Source organism: Notechis scutatus, chromosome 3, assembly GCF_049901735.1.
Source record: "Notechis scutatus isolate UNSWTSFEM ecotype Mainland chromosome 3, rNotScu1.2, whole genome shotgun sequence".
NCBI classification, from domain to species: Eukaryota; Metazoa; Chordata; class Lepidosauria; order Squamata; family Elapidae; genus Notechis; species Notechis scutatus.
The window spans coordinates 191,838,859-191,862,707 of record NC_142011.1 but is presented as its reverse complement, the minus strand read 5'-3'; the positions used below and the strand labels follow the sequence as shown (position 1 = coordinate 191,862,707).

At 38.0% G+C, this 23,849-nt stretch overlaps 1 protein-coding gene across 12 annotated transcripts in view; it reads left to right on the top strand.

Annotated features, from left to right (window-relative positions):
* TRPS1 (transcriptional repressor GATA binding 1) overlaps window positions 1-23,849 on the top strand; it is a 272,585-nt gene that overhangs the window by 71,213 nt on the left and 177,523 nt on the right. For 7 of the 12 annotated variants that reach the window (XM_087962110.1, XM_026689676.2, XM_026689714.2 and 4 more), the window contains 2 exons: window positions 10,282-10,456; window positions 11,990-12,915. In XM_087962110.1, the coding sequence (XP_087818236.1) occupies window positions 10,420-10,456; window positions 11,990-12,915 (963 nt within the window). In that variant the 5' untranslated portion in view covers window positions 10,282-10,419. The remainder of the gene's footprint in view (window positions 1-10,281; window positions 10,457-11,989; window positions 12,916-23,849) is intronic. The other 5 variants (XM_026689701.2, XM_087962112.1, XM_087962113.1 and 2 more) reach the window with 1 other exon arrangement.

Below are 23,849 nucleotides of genomic sequence, written 5' to 3'. Positions count from 1 at the left end.
AAAACTGTTAATTAAGAATCACAAGCTAAATAAATAACTATCTCATATATGACATCCTGCTTTCTTAGAAATCAGCTTCTCTCCATCTCTCCAGAACTCAAGTCATCCAATGAATAAAAAATAAAATAAAATAAAAAAATAAAATAAAATAAATAAAAATAAAAAAGGGTAGCAATTGCTAAATTAACAAATTGAGGGAGGGATTATTGCAGACCTCTAAGGAAAACTGTAGTTTTGAAAAACAGCTTAGAAAAACCTTTTCTCACAAACCCCCCCAATTTATTTACCTTTCAAAAAGAATATTCAGAAGATTACAATAAAATAGAAACCCAGTGAAGCATTTCTCACACAACACATAATTAACTTATTCAATTCATAAGAAACAGTGATGGGATTCTAATATAGAAAGTGCAAGAAACAAGTAGAAATTCCATAGAAGAAAAATACATGAATTGCTACAAGCAAAAGTCTGAAATTCTTGCAGGAGATGTATAGGAAGTTTAATTGTTTTCCAGTAATGATTAGGTTAAAGTCACTGAACCGCATCGCACGTGCCCAGCCCATTCAAAATCTCTTGTAATTTCTTTCATTACTGTGAGCCACCCAGAGTCATTTAGAGTCTGGCAGCATACATCTTTAATAAATCATCATTAACCTGGAAGCATTTTAAAAATGTTTTCTTTTTCTTTCCTTTTTCATTTTCTCTGTAAATGAAAAAAGAGATTGTGCCTAGTAAACTAGCTTATGTTACCAATATTTAACATTTCCATAGGATCACTCAACCCTACTCTGCTTTGTGGATTGGTGTCTTGTTGCTTTTAAGAGCAGGACTACAACGAAAATACTAGAAAAACTTTTACAGAGACAAAAATGAGTCTCAGGTATCTTATGAATTACACCAGATTTCTGAAAAGAACTAAGTAAACTGATGTCACCCAGATTCTGGAATGGATACATGAAATTTTAAGGGAATGGATTTCAAGCACAAACCACAAGTCTAATTTTAGCTTATCACAGAAATCTTTTAAGACCATCCCACAGAATAAAATAAATACCACTGAAAGCCAAAAGGAGATAAAGTAGGGATATAAACTGAAAAATAAGGAGTACTTATGTGCTCTTGTTCTGGAGAACCTTTTAGTTTTTATACTGTAGCTAAAATGAAAACCAAGCAGAGTTGAGGAACCGAATCATCTGAATACCTCTGGCTGTGCCCATTCCCCCCTAGCAAATGGCTTCAAAAAGAGGGAAACCACAACATTTCCAAACAAAACTACCCCCCAGACTGAAGTTACACCCGTCTAATTTCTTGTTTTCTGCAAAAAGGAACACCCTTATGTTTCTCTCCTGGCATGTAAGGAGAATTTGTTGTTCAAAAGGTATTCCATTTGGATGTAATTATTGTGGTTCTGTTCTCTTGTGTGGGGAATATCTTCAGTGAAAGCTTATCATCTTAGCTTGACAAAAAGGCATGAACCTATAAAGCAGGGGTTGCCAAGTTTGGGACTCCTATAAAGGATGATGCCCTATTTGTAAAATGCAACACTCATTCATTTTTTCCAGAAAAAAATATCTTCAGGAATTGCCAATCTTTTGTTACAGTAAGGGTACAGAATTCAGGAACTGGATATTATCCTAAGAAAAAACAATTATTATAATCCCTCCTCATTGGAGGACAGTTCTTATTTATTCTCTTTTCATTTATCTTAGCAATAGTGTTGTAAGATGTCAAGTATAAGGCTTTGAGATGTGCTTATGCTCATTCACTCTTTTCAAATGGAATTTTAACTACTACAAGCTGTGTGTTTTACCTCTAGAACCTTGCACAGTAGAAATGTTGAGCCCAGAAAAAAAATATCAATGTTTTTTGGTGTAGATTTGGAGATTTGTAAAAGCTTTTTAAGGAGAAAAGCCATTTTATGTCTCCAGCAGGTGTTCAGAAACACATTTTTAAAAAAATTGAGAGTTTTTACATAGATAAAAGACAAACACTGAAATATAAAAAGAAAAGAGAAAAAAAGAAAAGTGCAGAAAATACAATGAAGAAAAGAAAAAAAGATAAAGAACCTTAACAGCTTTCCCTTCAGAAGTTGTGGGTGCTTCATCCCTGGAAGTTTTTAAGGAAAGATATTAATCTGAAATGATATAGAGGTTGGACTAGAAGACCTCCAAGGTCCCTTCCAACTCCATTCTGATTGATTGTTATTCCTTTTAGCAGTTACAAACTCATTATCTATCCTCCCCACTTTAACATTTTTCAGTAAAATAGCCTTAAAACAATAGATGTTTTAAGATTGTAAAATGAACTGATTTCATGGATGCTGCTTTGTGTTGTTTAGCTAGTTGCAAGCCACTTAGAGTTACTCTAGTGGAAGGCATACAAATAACTGTAATTATTATCATAATAACGATGACTAAGAAGATGATTTCTTTTTCCCCTTGCAGGGAGAATTGCAGACATAACATAATTATTGGTCTTGGATGAAATAAGTCTATTAACATCTCAAAGAGAGATTAACAAGTACACAGGCTGTCTCAAAAACTGTAGAGCAGTCAAAATTTGGCAGTAAATCAGAAAAAGTAACATTTTTTAAAAAATTTTTTAAAATCTAATAACTATGTTCTGCAGAGGATATCAGTAACAAGAACAAATGTGATGATGGATATTTATGTCAATGACTACCACTCTGCAAAAATAATGCAAGGCTGAAAAAAGACACTTTTCCTTCTACAGCCCCAGCTGCTTTCAGTCCGCTCAGGAGGAGGGGGAGGAGGTGGTGGCGGCGGCTCGCGTTTTCTGAGCTTAGGCTCGCGGGCTCAGAAAACAACACGAGCCGAGGTCGCCGCCCGCTCAGCTTCGTTTCCTCCTCCTCCTCCCGAGCGGACTGAAAGCAGCTGGGGCTGAGGAAACGAAGCTGAGCGGAGCCGAGCGACCTCGGCTCATGTTGTTTTTTGAGCCCGCGAGCCTAGAGCCAGGGCGCTTTCATTGCACAGCGGAACTTCTTGTCTCGGGAAACACCGGGCGTCCTTGCTGCCCCTGAGGGGAGGGTGATTCTGGGCTGCGCAATTGGGGGACTTCGTGGCTTTGGGTGGGTGGGTGGGAGCCAGGACGTTGACTTTAAGCACTGCCGACCAAGTGTTTCACAAATACCAGTGGGACCTCCGTCCACCACCACCCCTCCCTCTTTGCCTCCTTCCTTCTGATCAATCAGGTTTTCCCAGTATTTGCTCACAGCTGCGTTTTCTCTTCTGCCGTGCTAGGCGTTGAACGCGGGATTTCTGATTCCCCTTACACGCATGTGGATATGTCGCGGGGCATTTTCTTCCAAACGCCCCACGGGCAGAGAACACTGACTTTCATGATAGTGAGATCATTTCCCAAATTAATTGATTCACTAACCCAAAGAAGAAGATGTTGATGACAGTGGGAGGCAGGAGTCACTCTCTCCTTGCAAGAAAAAGCAAGAGCCATTCTTATGATCTCTCTCTCTCCCGTAATACAGTCAAGCCCTTTCCAGCATGCGCAATCTGCCCCGCGCTTTGCACCTTGCAAATGCAAAAACCCCGGATTTTGCATTTGCAAGGTACAAAGCTGCGGCGGCAGATCGCACGTGCTGGAAAGGGCTTGACTGTATTACGGGAGAGAGAGAGAGAGAGAGAGAGAGAGAGAGAGAGAGAGAGAGAGAGATCATAAGAACGGCTCTTGCTTTTTTCTTGCAAGGGAGAGAGTGACTCCTGCCTCCCACTGTCATCATCATCATCTTTTGGGTTAGTGAATCAATTAAACCTTTCATGATAGTGAGATTGTTTCCCAAATTTCCCTTAAACCAGGGAAGAAATCACAAAAAAACCTTTGGACTGAGAATAAGCCTGTTCCTACGATGCCATTTTTGTTCACTGCAGTGTGAAAAGTGTGAAAAAACACACTTCTTTTTCTTCATGTTCTTGTTCCCTATTTACTGGTCTCTTTCAAAGAGGAAATTGTGAACATCAAACTTATTCTCAACTGTCCTAGTGAAAGTTTTTATTGGTATCTATTTTTATTTTTGAAATTTACCAGTAGCTGCTGCATTTCCCACCCTAGGCTTATACTCGAGTCAATAAGTTTTCCCAGTTTTTTGTGGTAAAATTAGGTGCCTCGGCTTATATTCGGGTCGACTTATACTCGAGTATATACGCTACATACCAGGATTTGTTATATATTGCCTGGCACTGGACAACAACAACCAAAGATTTACATCTGAATAGGGGACTCTGAAAAACTTAAGTATGGATAATCCTTATTTTACCACAATTGAGCCCAAATTTTTGATTGCTAAGCAAGATAGTTGTTAAAGTGAGTTTTGGCCCATGTTGGGACATTTCTTGCCACAGCTATTAAGTGAATCTCTGCAATGGTTAAGTTAATAACACAGTTGTTAAAGTGAATCCAGCTTCCCCGCTTATCAGAAGGTCACAAAAGGTGATCATATGAACCTGGGACACCACAACTGGCATAAATACATGCTGGTAGCCAAGCATCTGAATTTTGATTGCATGACCATGGGGATAGTGCAACAGTGGCAAGAGTAAAAAAAATGGTCATTAGTCACTTTTTCAGCATTGTTGTAACTTAAAATAGTTGTTAAAACAAATTGTAATTTGTTTAGGAAGGATTATTATGAGGCTAAAACAGTAGTACTATGTAAACCTCAATCTCCCTTTTTCTGCTGGGATGTGCCCTAATTTATTTTTGATGATGGTCAAAATCAACTTTGCATCTGGAAAGCACTTTAACCACTGAAAAACTAATATCTTTCTTTATTTGTCCTTTTATAGTGGAAGAACATTCCTATCTTAAACCATAATAAGCCTCAGTTTTTTAAAAAAAACAAAATTAATAACAGCCTATCCAAGTTTTTAACAGTAGATGGAGCAAAGCCTTTTCATATATTAATGAAGCACTTAGATGCCACTTAGTACAATCTATAATATTAGTTTACACTATAATAATCCCTAACATAATACAGTCCCAATATCAGAAAGCAGAAAGGAACAGGAAGTACAAATAACTACCCAAACCACAAATTAACCTTACAAAAGGTTAGTAAAATTTAGCTAGTAATTGTAATAATACCATAAGCTTGCAAAGGCATTGGTACTTACCTGATACGCCCGTTCTCTGTGAGCTGTGAAGAGCATCTAGAAGTGGGAGGTGCTTCAGTCTCTTCTGGAAAGGCTGGGCTTAAAACTCCGGGACGCTCCCCCTCCTCCTCCATGGGACACCTCCAGTTTTGCGAAGGCTGAGTGCCAAAGTCCGGGACTCATCACCTAATCTAGATCCCTGACCGGAACGGAAAGAAATGGGTGGGGCTGGATGCTCTTCACAGCTCACAGAGAACAGGCGTATCAGGTAAGTACCAACGCCCTTTCTCCCATGAGCTGTTCAGAACATCCAGAAGTGGGACATACCAAAGCTTGGCCTGTCCTTAGGGAGGGACTCCCTCTGGATCGAAATCCACTCCTAAACTCTATGGACCCTCTGCAGGACTCTTCTGCCAAATGAAGTGTCCGCTGAGGCATAGACATTAATTTTATAATTTCTGACAAAGGGCGATGGTGAAGCCCAAGTTGCCACTCTGCAAATTTCGTCTATGGAAGCCCGTGTGGCCCATGCTGCTGATGTTGCCGCACTCCTTGTTGAGTGGGTTTAGGAGTGGATTTCGATCCAGAGGGAGTCCCTCCCTAAGGACAGGACAAGCTTTGGTATGATACGCCCATTCTCTGTGAGCTGTGAAGAACATCCAGCCCCACCCATTTCTTTCCGTCTGGTGGGGTTCCGTTCAGGGATCTAGATTAGGTGATGAGTTCCGGACTTTGGCACTCAGCCTTCGCAAAACTGGGGGATGCTGGGGAGGTGTCCTGTGGAGGAGGAGGAGTGTCCCGGAGTTTTAAGCCCAGCCTTTCCAGAAGAGACTGAAGCACCTCCCACTTCTAGATGCTCTTCACAGCTCACAGAGAACGGGCGTATCAGGTAAGTACCAACGCCCTTTTTACTTCCAAATTAATTTGTGTTATTTTAAAAAAAGTCTAGTTGTATTTTCATTGAAAGCATTTCAACTCAAACATTGATATATCAAACAATGCTGAGAATGTGTTACTATTTTTGAAGTGCAAAGCAGGTTAGGAGAATGTCAGAATTGTTCATTCTCCTCAAAATGCTTTTCTTGATATTACAAAGAGAAATTCACACATAAAACCATCCTTTAAGCTTTTCCTCTTTAGTAAGTTTGTTTTGTTCATGACTGTTTCTCATTCCCTTTACAATGTATTAATTCCATTAGGAATAATCTTCCATTTTCCATTAGATTATGATGCTGAAGTTGATGGCTTTTTGGTGAGATTTGATAGTGGTGACAATTGTATCTAAAATCTCCAAATTCATAAAACTGGACTGCAATTTTATAGTATAAAATATTTTAACAGAAATAAAGATTTATCTGTTTTTCCTGATATTTTTTTAACTTTAAAAAAAACCTGGAAAAAAATCTTAAAGTTTTTTTTGAGAGAAAGTGCATCCTGATTGCTTTACTCATACAGACACATGCACACAGATAGAATGGTTTTTCCTACCTTCTCTGGCAGCGTCTGTAGTCCAAAAATAACGTTGGTTCCAATTATGACAATAAAATTATACCATATGGTGCCAAATGATCACAAAACTGTCCACAGTCAATTCATCAAAGCTCAACTCCCTGGAATAGTAGGAAAATATTAACAGCTATGTATTATTCAGAGCTGCTGAGAACTCGGCAGCTTCTGTGGTATTGTTTTTACCCTGATCTGACTTGGTTTTAGGATGTTTGAAATCTCAGTGTTTCATTAACTTCAACAAAGTGGAGGGAAACATTTGCATTTACAAATACAGGCAGTCTGACTTAGGAGAGCAATTGGGAGCAGGGTTGCTGTCACTGTGTGATTATAAGGCACAGTGTCATGTGACTACAGCACTTAGCGACAGCTGTCCAATCAATTCTAATTGTCTCTCTTAGCCTAATACACATGGGTCATTTATGGCAGGAAGCGGAGGTAGTCCCAGCGAGGGATGTGAGGATGTCACGGGGCTGCTGCAGGGATGGTGGTGGTCAGGGGACAGCCTCTTGTGACCCGAAGGGAAGGGGGGGCACTATGGTCTGTGAAAAGCCTGAAAAGGAGGGCACAGTGTGTGTGTGTGAGTGCGGGGTGGACCACAAAGGAGGGCTGGGGAATGTATATGTATATGTGAGTGTAAAGACAGGAAAGACGATTCAGGGTGCATGTGTTTGTAGGAAGGTCAGAAAAAATGTGTGTGGGGTATGAGCCAAGACATCTGGGAGGGAGGGTGCTGGTGTGTGTCCTTGTACACTTGTGTGTGTATGTGTGTGTGTGTGTGTGTGTGTGTGTACAAACATTGGAAGGCTAAGGTAAAAGGGTATGCAGTGCATGTGAACCCAAGAAAGCTGGGAAAGGAGGGTGTGGAATTATTTCAAATACTGGAAGGCTCAGGAAGGATGGGTGCATGCATGTGAGTGAAGGCAGGAAGGAGGATAATTGTGTGTGTCTCTGTGTGTAATGTGAATGTGAATGAAAGAGGAAAGGAAGACGTGATTCGTGCCAGCAAAGAAAGACCAGGGATGGATGGAAGAGATTCACCTGAGCATCTTTCCTCATTAGTTTGTAGGAAGACAGCAGGGAAGGTCACAAATAGTGATCAAGTGTCCACAGGATGGTGCAACCAGTTTAAAGGGCAAGATGGTTGCTAAGTGCCCAAAATCATGCAATAGATTAGCACTGTACTTAATTTTTTAGGAAATTTAGCTGTTATGTTGAAATGTGCAGCTAGTTGAAAACATTTGTATTTACAAGTACAGGCAGTCTAAAAATTACTATATTTCAGAAAGTTTTGCATGCTGTTGCCGTTGAATGTTTTAGAACTTCATGTGGATCCAACTGATAGAGCAGTGTGGTGGCCTAGTGGTGAAGACACTTGCCTGCCATTAAGAAGGTTGAAAGTTCAATCTTATGTAGCAGCAGATGTTTCTCTCCTAGGGTACAAAGAAAATAAGATCTGCTGCAAACTCTGTACGGCATCAGGGAGGTAGCAAGTAAATGCTCAGCTCCATCCAGTTGCCCCACACTATTGTAATCCCGAATTAGGGGATAACGTTGTAATAACTTTGTTATGCCCTCATCGGAATCTGAATCCGAGGAGGAAGATGAACAACTAACCGAGAGTGGGAGAATTGGCTCCATTAGTTGTGGAGGAAACTGGGGAAGGGCAAAGTCAGGCTGAGCAGAGCAGGGGAGAGATAGAACAAGGGAGGGGGTTCATTCTAGGGCATGCAGGGAAGAATGGAGAAGAGAGCAATGTGGGTTGCGTGGCTTATGAGGGAGGAAAGAGTCCTGATTCCCTTCACAAGGTATACCTGGGAAAGGAGTTTGAAGGAGAGGCAGTTTGGGAGGGGCATTTGTTCGAAACAAAATTGAGTTTATTTCATGTTGGCTGTTGTTATGTGAGTTCCTGGCATCCTTCCAACTGGTTTGAATTACTGCCGTGTTACTTCACTTCTGGAACGTCTTATTTTTCTCTGCCAGATTTATTATCTTATTTTGTCTTGCTGAATTCATAGTTTAAAGTTTTCTGTTTGTAACATTTTGGACTGGAATATCTGTAATAAAGACTGTTGCAGGTCCCTCGGAGAGTTTTTCTCCAGACCGGAAGGTAACCGATACATTAGGGGAAAAGTTGGAGCTAATAAAGAGACCCCTACTTATTATTCTGGCTGTGTTGCCTTTGTGCCATGCCCCGGGTCATCACAAACTTTTTAATGTGGATCCAACTGATGTGTAATGGAAGACTGAGTAAAGAAATAATACCAGATTAATACCAATACTTGCATTTCATTTATTTCCTCTAATATAACACATATCTATATGAAAATCTATTTTAGTGACTACAATTAAAGGCAGAATAGGGTCCATAGTACAACATGTGTACAATGAGATTGGCTGAGCCTCCCTTCGTGCACCCCTGCCAACACAACTCACAGTGAGGACAGAAGTTCCTAACCCAGTCCCAATCTAGGGCCAATGACAGTGTTCTGTGGTTATGTAACCATGACTTTCGGGTCTTTTGCCAGTTTCTGACATCTACTTCCAGTTTTTTGCAAAAAAAAAAAAATTGGGGAAAATGGACTTGCTTAATGACTAAGGCATTAGCTTTAATGATTGCAGTATTCATTTAACCACCACAAAAGAGGATGTAAAATTGGGCACAGTCACATAGTGACCTGTTTAAGAACTGCCATAACTTATTACTATAATTTGGGGCTCAATTAGGAGAGTAAGTTGAGGATTACCTGTATCAGTAGAATCTGTAGGAACCTCTTAAGAAACTGAATGGCAAATATATGCCAATGTTAAAGGGAGTAAATGCTTCTTTCATAGTACCATGTGCATAATAGTCCTACAATTGCTTCTCTGAATGTGAAAGGAGTTAATTACAGAAGGATGTCATTCATATAAAAGTTGAAAGCATAGTATTTCCATTATTTCCTGTCAGAAACATAGATAGGCACTTTTTAAAGTTGGAGCCATGTTTTGCTTACAAATGTCTTAACTTTTTCCTGTTACACAAGAAGTCATAGTAAGGTGGTGGTTATTGTCCTTTTGTTATTCAGTGCTTAACTCTGTTGCTACTTAAGAATTTAAGATGGCAAGCACCATATTTTAATGATGCAAATGGAATTTTATATGAAAAAATATTGTGTGCAGTAAGTTGAATAAGATAACATTGATATGTGTGAGGTGTTTAAGATGTAAGTTTAAAGAGGTATGTAAGAATGAGTTGAAAATTGAGAAAGTATTATTTTGGTCTAAGACTGAGGAAGGTTCCATGATCTTAAGTCCAAATCTCTGAGGTGTAGGAGTATCGGAGAATAAAGTTATGATTTGTGACTGGTCCATAGAAGATAATAATTTTGACATTTGAATTTTATATGAAAAAATATTGTGTGCAGTAAGTTGAATAAGATAACATTGAGGTTTTCCCTTCAAGAATTAATAAATCTGCAAGATTTTTTTGGAGAAAATAAGGAAAGGATTGAGCAAATGCAAAATTCCCTGTGGGTTGCTAATCTGATTGTGGTACAGCCATAATTTTTGCTGTAGTATATAGTATACTGAATGTTTTTTTTCAATAAAACCCTAATCATAAATGCATAATTTAGGGAGGAATCTTTTTTGTTTGTTTTTCTTTTGCAGATGTGCAGATCAGCTCTCAGAATGTCTTCTGTGTCTGCTGTGTATCTCCTAAGCCAGTTGTGTTAGCCTTCCAGCTAATTGACTAATAGAATTAATAACAATAAAAACAAAACACAACAAAAAGCATTGTAGAGCCACATGCCTTATGAAGTCAATGCTGGGTATGATTTTACAAGTATGTATTTTTTTTTAAGTAGAAATTTTAACTGGAAAACTTCTTGGCACACCATAAAACATTGTGCAATCTGTTATTTGTCTTAGAGATAATAATTGTAGAATGCCTTATATTCTTTCTCTACATTTCCACTCTCTCTAGTGTGACTTGCCAATAGATAGTTTCTCCATTTAGAAGTACTGCAAATGGGGTTTTATTTAGATAATATGTCTTCTTGAATAATGATACTGATAGTGTACAAATGCAGAAAAAAGGATATATTTTTCAAATAGAGCAATGTAGTAGATAGTGTCCAACAAAACTTTTATTTTTAGAAAAACTTGATATGAGCGGGCAAGGAATATTATTCTTACTTCTGGATAAAATCTGCTTCATTTGAGTTTCTCATATGTTACAGTGGGTGGCCTGAGAAGCTTAGGAATTTCTACCTTTTGCTCTATTTCCTAAGTATCTGTTCCTAAGTTCCAGACTGGAAGAAAATTTGGGGTGGGATATTACTCCAGCATTGGAAAACATTGAATAAAGTAGCAGCTGTTTCTAAGTTGCCTTCTCAAATTTATTTGGGCAATAAGAGTATGATTAACACTATAAATCTAGAGTGAGTTTCATGAATGCCTTCTGAGATAAGATATCCGTTGACTGTTAAATTTTTTGTGTCTTCCTTATAAGCCTTTTTTCTCGATTCACTTCTATACTTTCTAGTCTACCTTTGGGCTTTGGGTTATATTATTGAATTGCTACAATATAAAAAGCACCTGCAAGACTCATTTTTGGAGATTGTATACGTGATAATCATGAAAACAGGATTGTAGAGCCATGAACAATACAAAATTTGAATTAGCCTTATGAGGACCCAGATTGTTGGGGGCAATATACTGACTTTGGAAACTGCTTAGAGAGGGCTGTAAGGCACTGTGAAGCAGGATATAAGTCTAAGTGCTTATTGCTATTGCTATATCAACTGATGTACCTAACTGGAGAAAAACTAAATAGCTGGCTGCTCTAGATATGCAATCATAATGCCTAGAATTTGCAGTAAGTTTTGAGAGATCCCAAAGGTTTCAAAGGTTAAGGAAAGCTGCATCTCAATGTGATATTTTTTAATATATTTGGGTTCAATCTTGAAATAATTCATTCTACAAAATTTTGTTCAAATTGTACATTGCCTGGTGGAATATTGGTCTTATTTCTGGGATCTAACAGAATAGTTTTATGTAACAATTAATAGTGAATTGGATTAGAGTTAGACCAAATTTCAACAAGAATGTGTAGCCAATGTATGGTATAACAATAAAGGATCAACATGAAATCACAATTAGGTTTCTGTCCTTTATGCAGAATTTCCTCTCCTTTAGGATTTATTCCCAAGTCTGGATTAGCAAGATTGTACAAAATCTTCTCAAGAAGCATTTTTGTTTGGTCTGGCAAACATTGTTTATGTTTCAATATGGGAGTGGGAATGGCCTGCTTTGGTGTGCTATACATTGTTGTTATCTTACTCTATCTTTTGTATACATATTTTTATATTTTCAGATATGGTCCGGAAAAAGAATCCCCCTCTAAGAAACGTTGTTAGAGAAGGAGAAACAGAGACCCTTCAATCGCCAGGTACAGAAAGTGACAATACTGAAAGAAAAGAAGAATTTTCTGCCGGTCAGATGCAAGACAACACTGAGTTGGGTGAGGCTGTGGAGCAAAATGATGAGGACTTTTGCACGCATGTACCAGAGCCATCTCCCAGCTCTAAAAAGGACTTGAAAAGCTCTACAACGAGTGAAAAGGCTGGCTTCAATTATGAAAGCCACAATAAGGGAGGAAATGTTCCATCCTTCCCTCATGATGAGATGACAGAGAGAAATATGCCGGCCTTCTCATCTGCAGCTGTTGGGGGAATCTCTGAGTCCTTGAAGTCTCCTCTCAGATCAGATGCAGATGACACCCAAGATGTGGCCTGCAACCTGTCAGTAGATCTGACAGAGAAAAGTGAAGAGACTCGCACGTCACCAAAATCTATGGATGAAACAATGCATGTGCAAAGTGGTCAAGCTGAGGGCCGGGGTTCAAGCCCAGCCTCGTTGGCCTCAAAAAACCCACAAGTGCCTTCAGATGGGGACTTAAGGCCAATCAAATTGAAAGCAGATTTGTCAGCAAATGAGAACCCAGATACGGCGCCTCTGTCTCCAGAGCTTCAGGACTTCAAATGCAACATCTGTGGCTACGGTTACTATGGGAACGACCCCACAGATCTTATAAAACACTTCCGCAAGTACCACCTCGGACTACACAATCGCACCAGGCAGGATGCTGAGCTCGACACTAAAATTTTGGCTCTGCACAATATGGTGCAGTTCAGCCATTCCAAAGACTTCCAGAAAGTCAACTGTTCTGTGCTATCAGGGGTTCTGCAGGACATCAGTTCCCAAAGGCCTGTTTTGCTAAACGGGACTTATGATGTGCAGGTTTGTATATATTATTTTTTATATATATTATTTTATATATATATTATTTTTTGGCTCCTAACCAAAAAAACAAAAAACAAAAACAAAGCATGTCAATGTATCATTAATTCTATAATGAAAAAAAGCTGAATCAGTTACTATGGGAAGTTAAATGTTTGTAGCCATGCCGCTTAACCTTAGATACTATTTTCTACATTTTGTGTTTTAGCTACCCATGATTCATTTCAGAGAGGTAAGTTCAGTAGACTCCAACTGCCCAAAGCTTGATATTATTGGATTTAGCCCCCACTATCTTTCCTACCTTTGCATTTGGAAATAAAAAAATAAAAATGGTGCCAAGAAAAATTAGTCACTTCACTGATGCAATCTTTATGAGCAGAGGAAGGGCTGAGAGGTAAATTGTGGACAGACAACGTTCTTGAAGATTCCTTCAAGTTTTCCAGAGGCACAAAGCCCCTTTCATAAGTACCAATCAATTTTATCAGCCTCTCATTGTCTGCTTCATAAAATGGCTAATGTATAGACAAGGCAGGTCTTCCATTTATGAGGAAGCAAATCGGTGAAGCTGCTCTCCACCATTTTATGTAAACTCCCAGGATATTGTGTCTCCTCAAGTTACTTTTTATTCCCCCGGGCAAATGTACATGCTTCAAAGCTGCTGCTGCTCTCTTGTTTTATTTATTTGTTTGTTTGTTTGCTTGCTTGTTTGAAGAGTGCCTTTAGGCCTACAGGAGACAGAGAGATTCTTAAAAATAAAGCTGATACACATTCTTCTGTGAGAATAGTTTTTATGGTATAAAGACTATTCACCATTATTGGTAATGTAGATTAAAATAATAATTAGATTATTAGTTATGATAAATGAGAGATTCAATCTAGAACTACTTTCCTGATTGAGAGAATAATCAACCAGTGGAACAGCTTACTTTCAGAAGTTATGGGCGCTCCATCACTGGAGACTTTTTAAGAAGAAATTGGAAAACCATTTGTCTGGAATGGTATAGGGTAGTGATGGCGAACCTTTTCCGCACCAAGTGCTCAAACAGGAACCATGTGCATGTGTGTGTGCCGGAGCGCTGGAAACCTGAAGACCAGCTAGCCGGTGCATGCATGCCTGTTTTTGGGCGATTTGGGGGCTGTTTTCAGGCCATTTTCTGGCCAAAAAATGGCAGGAAAACAGCCTGAAAACAGCCTGGAAAACTGTCTGAAAATAGGCCAAAAAACCTGGCCTGAAAATGCCCCCCAAAATGGCCTGAAAATGCCCCCCAAACGGCCTATTTTTTTGGCTGTTTGGGCTGTTTTCGGGTGCTCCAGCACCCATAAAGACCAGCTGGCTGGCACATATGTGCGTGACAGAAAACAGAAGAGCAGTTGGCAATGGCACACATGACCACAGTGAGGCTCTGCGTGTCCCCTCTGACACGCATGCCATAAGTTCACCATCATGGGTATAGGGTCTCCTGAATGAGCAGGGGGTTGGACAAGAAGATATCCAAGTCTCTTCCAACTCTGTTATTTTGTTATTCTATTAGATCTTACAACTCCCATCTCTCTGCTCCTGCGTTATAACATTATTGTTGTTGGCCCTGACCTGTTGTTTTTCAGATCCCAGACTGTTGCTGGTTTTGTGTTTTGTCATGGCATTTACATACCACCTCCATGCCGAGAGGTGGTAAGAACACTTACACATACCCATATATAAATGTACCTTTAATCTAAATGAAAAAAACCTAAATCAGTTACTATGGGGAGTTATGTACGTATTTATTTAATTTCTATATTTATGTATTTATTTAATTTCTATAGCTATCCATCTCAACAAGGGACTCTGGCAAACATACATCATAAAAACATAAAACAATTGAAACAATGAAGAATAAATATATATTGTATGGTCACCAAATATCCTTTCATGTTGTATACATGAAGATAAGATGGCATCATAGATTGAGAGAAAGTATCCTTCTTCCATCTAGTTTAATGCTGTTCACAATTATTTGTAGCTTCCAAGAACACAAAAATAAGTTTCTTGTTTTGTGTCCTTTTAACAAAAGATTTTAAGAATTAAACCTGGGATTTTGTATAGATGACACATCTGTGATATCCCTGGTGTCAGTAATGTGTTGTATCCAAGCAGACCACCTTCTAATAGGGCAGTAGATCAATGATATTTTGACATCACCAATGGAGGCTGTCATTAAATTTCTAGTCCTTTTTTCATGTTGGTGACAGGCAGGTATTTTTCTTCTTCTAATTTAATATTTGTTTTGTAGAATTTCTTTGTTTTGCTTGAAGATGTTTCACTTCTCATTCAAGAAGCTTCTTCAGAACTTTTTTGAGAGAACTGAAACAGAACTGAAGAAGCTTCTTGGAAACAAATAAAATCCAGTTGCCTTTTGAAGAAAAGCACCTTTGGGACATGCTTGGAACTAGTGAGCCACATCTGAATGCAGTAGAGGAACTTTGAATGGAGGAAAGGAGGAAATAAATAGGAAAAAGAACAAAAATGGTCGATGCAACTTTGTAGTTAAAACATTTGCTATTTTTCTTATTTTAAGTGAGAACATTGTAAGCTGGCTTGCAACATTAAATTTTAATTTTTTTAAAAAAAATTAGAAAATTGGATTTGCATATTAAGTGATTAGCTCACTTGGGGTTAAAGGTTTGAAGGCAAGGACAGGATAGCTCTTGAAAGCAGTAAATCATGTAAATTAAAAAATATCAGGTCATGAATTTTTTTAAAAAGTTGATTCCACCAGTGATAAAAGACTAGCAGAATCAGAACAGGAAGATGGCAAGGAAGGGTTTAATAGGAAAATAAAGGCAGATGGCTAATGTAAACAGATAAATGTGTTAAGAATAACTACATTTTAACATTGTTTTATTATACCAGTGAGGAAATAACTTCAAGAAAAGTCGATTTGTCAGGATTCTTCAGGTTTGAATCAATGTGCAGCAATGTGCTTTTCATTCTAGCATAGATGCACCCACACACATGTGTTCACATCATTTCTTTTTTTAACTGAAGCAGTACTGATTAACATATGAATCATTCAGTCTTTAAATCTTACTGCCTTGTGTAAGATACTCATAACTTTTTGTTTATAATTAGAATGCAAATGGGATTTAGATGACACAGTTTAGAAAGATAAGTGAGTATTTTCAGATTAGAAAGGTGAGTAAACATTTTTAGATTTGAAATTATGATTACACAGTAATTTGCTTGTGGCACTAGTATATATTTGGCTGTTTAAGAAAATACTTAAACAGTCACTTTGGGGTATTGATGGGTAGTAAAGGTATTTTAATGAATTCCATGAGTGAATTACTGCTCTATGCTAAAAACCTTTCTAATATTTAAAAAGAAAACTTGTGCTTTAAATAAAAGTACACTCCTTGTCTAGCAAGCAGAATAAAACATTTCCAATTATGTACAATTTCGGGGTAACCAGATATATCAGATATAACTTTAGAAAAAACAAAGCGAAACAAAGTGAGCAGATTTCTTATACTACAATAGAAGATGGAATAACTTCTATTTGCTGCAGTCTTGTAATGTGTTTTAATTAGAACTAGCAGGATTTTTTTCCTCCTAAAGGTGCTGTGTTATTAATTTGGTTTTTAACATCCTTACATTTCTCAAAAGACTTCTGGAGCATAGAAGTATGTTGCCTGACCTACAAGAGCGAAGAATTGATTCGTTTAAATAGAAAGTGTCATAAATGTTTTTGTTACATGATAATATTACAGGAAGATAATATCCAGACATGTTACAGATTTCTGCTTAGAAGCCAGCTAGTAAGCTTTAATATTATTGTTACTGACAACTTCATAGTGGCACACAAAGTGACCTCTAGTGCATACAACTAGGGGGGGAAGTTGGACATTTTTGTGAAATGTCCATTGATGTCTTCTAAGAACAGCTCAGGAAACTAATATTTTGAAGATATTCTATGACCCAAAAACTAGGGAAGGCAAATAAGAAGCAGAAGCATGTCTTCTGAATAATACTGGTATGAAATATATAAAGACACAAACTTTTTGAATTAAAATGATCATTCCTGGGAATTTTGCTACTTGATGATCTCAGTGATCCCAAAATAAAACATGGTGAGGCTATATATAATGAACAGGCGTGATTGCATTAATCTCTGAGCATGAATAATAGCATCGTTTCCCAAACTGATGTATTCCAGATGTATTAGGTTCCAACTGCCATTGAGTTAGAGCCAGTGGGAGTTCATCTTTAACACATATGCAGGGCACCAATTTTCAGAAGATTGCCATGGATGTAAGACCAGTCCCAATCTGTAGACTCTGGATTCCAGACAAAATATGGTGGTAACATTAATTCTTTTTAACTTCCCTCTCCCCTCCAAAAAGTCTTCCATGCTCAGTTTTCACTCAATTTCTTTAACTGGGGAGGGATTTTCCTTTTTTAAAAAAAGTCTTCATGAATCCCTTATCCCTTGCATTTTTTTCTGTAGATGAATATTGCCCATTTGAATACATAGGAAGGGATATATGATGGCCAATATGAAGGATTTTTTGTTATTTTATTTTTTAAATATCGCAGTAACAGTCACATTGTTAGGTGCTTGATTATTTATAGGAAAGCTTGTACTTGTTTCAGTTGAGCTTGGATACTTTTTTGTGGCGGCATTTTTTTGAAACAAACCAGACGTGTGTGATACCTCTGATTAAATAAATAAAACGAGAAATAAAACAGATCAATGAAAATTGTACTCGTTTAATAAGTCTTGGCTGCAAGATACTATAAGGAAGACAAAAAGAGGTAAAGAACTGCACACAGATAATCTAGTTAAGATCACTCTGTTCACCAGAAACATACTCTAAAACAATACGTTCTAATACAGGATATTTACAGAAGTATATTCTATAAGGAACTGGTGATTATTAAATTGGCATTGCATCTTACCCCCTCCCCCCCTTTTCTCTGGTGAGTTTGGGCAAGAGTATTAACAATTCTTCCATGCCAAAATGTTGTATTTCATCATTTGTGTATAAACCAGATGTTGATAACTAACCTGTAAGAAGGTAAAGAAAAAGTCATGCTTGTAGTAAATACTGAAATAAAAGGATAGCTGGAATCCTTGGTGCTCTCTGTGCAAGCTCGTTTGCTTGCAGATATTTCATTACCCTGACTAAGTAATATCATCAGTGCTAGTGTGTGTAGGATTTGCTGCCTGTTTATATACAGTAACTTGTCCTCCAGTGTTAGTGTGGATGTGGAAATTAAGAAGGAAACAAAAAGACCAGAACATGCTGTGTATAGCAACCAACACCCAGATAAGCAGGGATTAACACTAGGCAATCAAGCGGAAAACAATACCCTGATCAAGGAACTATCAAGGACAAAAATATACCCTACACCAGACGGGCAGGGCAAGCTACTGTATATAAACAGGGAGCTAACCCCACACTCTCTAGCACTGGTGATGTTACTTAATCTGGTAATGAAACAACAACAAACCAATAATCAAGCTCATGGAGCAATAAGGATCCCACAATTCAACTCTGAGCTCTCAGTTGGAGAAAGTCATATTAACAGTTTTAACTGAACTTTTAAAGAGTCATCATACTTACAGCATGTGCAGACTTTATGTGTGTGTGTGTGTGTGTGTGATGTATGTATGTATGTATGTATGTATGTATGTATGTATGTATGTATTTTCCCACGTCATTGTAGTTGTTCTTTTAGCAACGTTTCAGCAGAATCTCATCTGCCATCATCAGGCTTCTGTATAGTGTTCGTCTGTGAGGCAGATGAGATTCTGCTGAAACGTTGCTACAACTTTAAAAGAACAACTACAATGACGTGGGAAAATACCCGAACAAAGCCGAATGCCATACATGTAAGTACCCGCGAAAACTTAAGAAAACAAATATATATGTATGTATGTATGTATGTATGTATGTATGTATGTATGTATGTTTGTTTTCTGAGGTTTTCGCGTGTATTTGTGGATCTTTGGTTATTCGGGTTTTCTCCCGCGTAAAATATCGTCGCCTAGATACTTCCAATTTTATGCGGGAGAAAACTCGAATAACCAAAGATATATATATATATATATCTTTGATATATATAAGAAAACATATATATGTGTGTGTATGTGTATGTGTATGTGTATGTGTATATGTATATGTATATTCATTCTTAAGTTTTCGCAGGTACTTACATGTATGGTATTCAGCTTTTTTCGGGTATTTTCCCACTTCGTTAAAGTTGTGCTTTTAAAGTTGTAGCAACGTTTCGGCAGAATCTCATCTGCCATCATCAGGCTTCTGTATTGTGTTCGTCTGTGAGTCAGACTTTCACAGCCGTTTCAGTTTTAAATTTGGGGCTAGCCTACTGCTGTGCCAGAATGGTTTTTTCTTCATCCTGATTGGTTGGGAGTCTTGGTCTGTGTTTATTGGTTTTGGAGTTTGCTGTGTTCTGCTTGATTGCTGTTTCTAATATTTTCTGTCTGTTTTGTGGCTTTTTTTGTCTTGATTGGCTGGCAACATTGTGTTCCTGTATTGGAGGCTTTTAGTGCAGCTTGGCTCCGAGTAAATGGACAGCTATCATTTATTAGGAAGCTAGGTTTCATCTGGGTGCCTGGTTGGGGTGTGTTTGAGCTGGAGGTATCGGGGGGATCTGTTTGTGCCCAGGTGTTTGCCTGGCTTGTGGTGTGGAGATTTTTTTGTTTGTGAGTGCACAGGCTTCCACATAATTGACAGTCTGGTGGAATCATCTCTTCTATTCATGCTTTCAGGTCTTTTTTCAATCTCTATGGCTTCTCTGATAATTCTGTGGCTGGGGTTTTCTATAGTGGCTAGGGTTTTGGTGCCATTGAAGTTGATGCTATGACCTGTGGCTTCCATGTGTTGGACTAGTGAGGAAGTGTGTTCCAGCTTTTTTACTGCATTTTTGTGTTCATCCAGGTGGGTACTTATTCTTCTATTGGTCTGTCCAATGTATGTGGCAGGGCATGATGCACAGGGGACTTCATATATGCCTTGGTTTTCCAGGTCAATTTTATCTTTGGGGTTTCTTAGGATGGCTGCTATTTTTCTGTCTGTTTTGAAGGCAGTCTTGATGTGATGCCTGTGTAGTATTTTACTCATTTTGTCTGTAGTACCTCTTATGTAGGGCAGGACAGTTGTTCTATTGATCTGTTCATCTTCTAGGTCTCCATTATGTCTCAGTGTGTTTTTGTGGATCAAGCCGGTGATTTTGCTTTTGTGGAAGCCGTTAGCTGTCAGTACTTTAGTCAGGGTGCATAGTTCAGTTTTTATGTGTGTCTTGTCTGCCAGGTGTTTGGTTCTGGCGATTAGTGTTTTGGCCACAGAGTTTATCTGTGCTGGGTGGTGGTGGGATTGGGCGTTGAGGTAGCGGTTGGTGTGTGTTTTCTTCTGGTATACGGTGTGTCCTAGTGTGCCATCTGTTTTTTTGTAGATTAGTACATCTAGGAATGGTAGTTGTTTGTTTGTTTCCGTTTCCATGGTGAACTTGATTTTGGGGTGTGTGCTCTTTAGGTGTGTTAGGAAATTGTTTAGGTTTTCTTTTCCATGGGGCCAAATCACAAATGTGTCATCGATGTATCTTAATCATAGTTTGGGTTTGTGGGTGGCATTAGCTAATGCACTCTAGAACCCATAACAGCAATGAGCGATGGCTGGCGTGTCTGGAGAGATGGCTCTGCATGCCATTTCGGCACGCGTGGCATAGGTTCGCCATCACAGTCCTATAGTAATTTGTTTTAATCGATTCTTTTGTTGCAATAATAGACCAACAAAAGTGTCCTTGTAATATCTGACAAATCATGATTAATAACACAGATGTGTTTCACCTCCATTAATGCTAAAATTAGAGCCTAGCCTAGCTAAATTCTAAGGTATGTCTTGCAGCTTTCATGCTTCATATATTAAGCACTTTAGTGTGACCCTGATGCAGGGATTTGATTGTTCTATCCACTTTTTAAGGCCTCATACACTACACCTGCTGGTGATTGCTTCCTTGTGTTGCTGTGCAGGCACTACTTAATCATTTAATTATTAATCAAATATTTCTAGACTTGTTTTCCGCAAACAACTTGCCAACTTGAGGATTTCCTAACACAGAGTTTGTAAGAATGAAAGTCTATCGTCATATTTGTTGAAATATGAATCTTATTTGCAAGCCAGTTTTTCTGAAACTCATTAGCTCTTCATTTATTTTTCTGTCATGGTTTGCAACATCAGTTACACAGAATTTGGCAGTCTCTGATTCTTGATTTATATGGATCCAATTTCCATAGACTAGCCAAAATCGATCTTCCTCTTCCCATCCTTTTTCTTTTTTCATTTCAAAGATTAGCATTGACTAAAAAAAATACTTAACTTTGTTTAGAATGAAATATATTCCTTTTTGGAGCCTGTCCCACTTCGACTTTTCATAATGATGAACCTTGAGGGCATATGGTATTTGGCATGGATGCAGGAATGAATGAATAACTGTAGGATCTATGTCTTCGTCAAAAATATAGTAGATCAGTCCTGAAAATATTCTTACACCAGGATGGAATATGATGAAACTAATTGAAAAAGTTGTTAGTAGCAGTTTCATGATTTTCCCTTTTCCTTATAATGTATTATTATCTTGTAAGCCATTTTTATGCCTGTATAGATCATTACTATGTTTGATCTATGAGGATCTCAAGCAAATGAGAGAAACTTGTTGAATGCCAAGATAAACTAATGGGTCCAGGAAGTCTTACACTACCATTTTAGGGCACTTGGGAAAAATAATATTTTTTGTTGCTTCTACAACCACTTTTACAGTATTCCAGACCTAATGGAAGAGGTAAAATATTGCATAGTGTTTCATTGTGTAGAGATAAACGTATAAATCTATCTGCCAATCTTGTCTGTCTATATATCATCCATCCACCCACCCACCCACCCATCTACCCATCCATCCTCTTTCTCCCTCTCCCCCTCCCTTCATAAACACACACACAGAGAGCCACCCCTTGTTTACAACCTCATATATCATTTGTTAAGTTATATTTTGTTTAATAAAGCACAGTTGAATGTATTTACATAACATATTAAGTGAGAGCATTACTTTACCAGAATGGTATCTGTCATGGTACCCCTAGGGCACTTCTGTGCTTCTACCCATGCTTACTTTGCACGTTCTGTAGACAAGTTGGAACATTTCCAAAACAGGCACTGGACTGCAGTTTCTCATTTATATTCTCAAAATAACTTATGAGGATCATTTGAACTTAGGGACCTACAGGCATTCATAGAAATCTAATATTCATCAGTACTTTTCATCAGTCCTTGTCTTCCTCCAGAATTTGATTCTTTGCTTGGGTACATGACAGCTTCCCAATTTTTAAAACTACAGTTTGTTAACTATCAATGTTTACAGTATTATAGATTATATTAGACAGGGAATGTAATATAAACTTGAATTTCCAGTGCCCAGACTTCCCTGGACAACCACCAAACCTTGCCTTAGAAGAGAAAACTAAGCCGTTAACCCTCGTCCTGTCTTTATCGGCATGATATTTAGAACATTGGTAATTGTGTGATAGTTAATACTTTATGGATGCTGGATTGCAGAAACTGAATGACTAAACAAAAAGCATTAGAAAAATATATTTAGGATTAGAAGATTAAAAATAATTGGCAAGTGGTATACTGAGTGACTCAAAGGATTGGAAAGAGAACCAGCCCTTTAATGATTGAAAACAGTGACCCAAATAATTGAAAGGTTTGCTGCTATCTGATTTTGTAACATCATTTAGCTGGATTAGCTCTTAGCTGATGGAAATAATTTAAGCAAACAAACAAAAACGATTTTCAGTTTCTCCAACTCAGAGTGATTAATAACCTGTAAAACCAGGCACTCAGTGAAGTCCTAGACATCACTCTTGATATTCCCTCCCTGCATTCAATCACATTTGCACACTTAACGAGGGTTCATTTGCAATGCTTATGGGCCCCAGCTCTCTCCCATAACTTTCCATTCATTAGAAGCTCAGCTCAATAGGAAAGAAAATTCATTTTTAAAAAAGTTTCACAAGCACCGCCTTTATACTCTGTTTTCCATCAAGTTGAAATTAACGTGGTATCAAGTATAACTATAGAATCTGGTCGTGTGAAAGAATAGGGAAGTGAACATGCTTTGTTTTCGTCTGTGTAAGTCAGATCTTTCACATCTTTATTGCTGTGGAAATGTGAAAGTTGCCTTTATAATTTTTTGTATAGCAACATTTTGCACCATTTTTTTTAAATAGCCTGATAAAAGGGAAGACGATTGTTTCTAGAATGCTGAATATGCTTTAAATAAATTACCCAGTCATAATAGTAATAGCCTAATACTACTTCCTAGTTTTTAAGCTAATTCTGAAATGGACAGTGCCAAATGGAAATTGATGTTGAAGGACACAATCTACTTTCCACAGGATTAGCCTAATGGACAGTCCTATAATCCATAATCCACAGATCCTTGCAAGAATTGTTTCCAATCTCCTTAGAATGGCTAAATAACGGATGGTTCTCAACCCGTGGTCCATGGAGCCCTGCGGACCACTATGTTGGTATGCAAAGGCTGGAAGAGATGTTATGAACTGCGAAGGCTGGAAGAGATGTTATGATTTAAATCTTAAGTTATTTCTTAGGGGTCCGTGACCATGGTCCATGACTGCAAAAGGGAGTTCATGGTGAAGAAAAGGTTGAGAACTACTGGAATAGGGAATTCTTACATGTAAAATATACATTTTTGTTTTCATGGTGCACTGGCAGCTTTAGAAGCTGCTGATTTAGATTTAGAGATTTATTTATATATATCTCCATATATAGATAATGTATATTCTCTAAATCTCAGTTATATTTAGAGAATATATTATTTGTCAAGTTATAGACAATTAGATGGAACA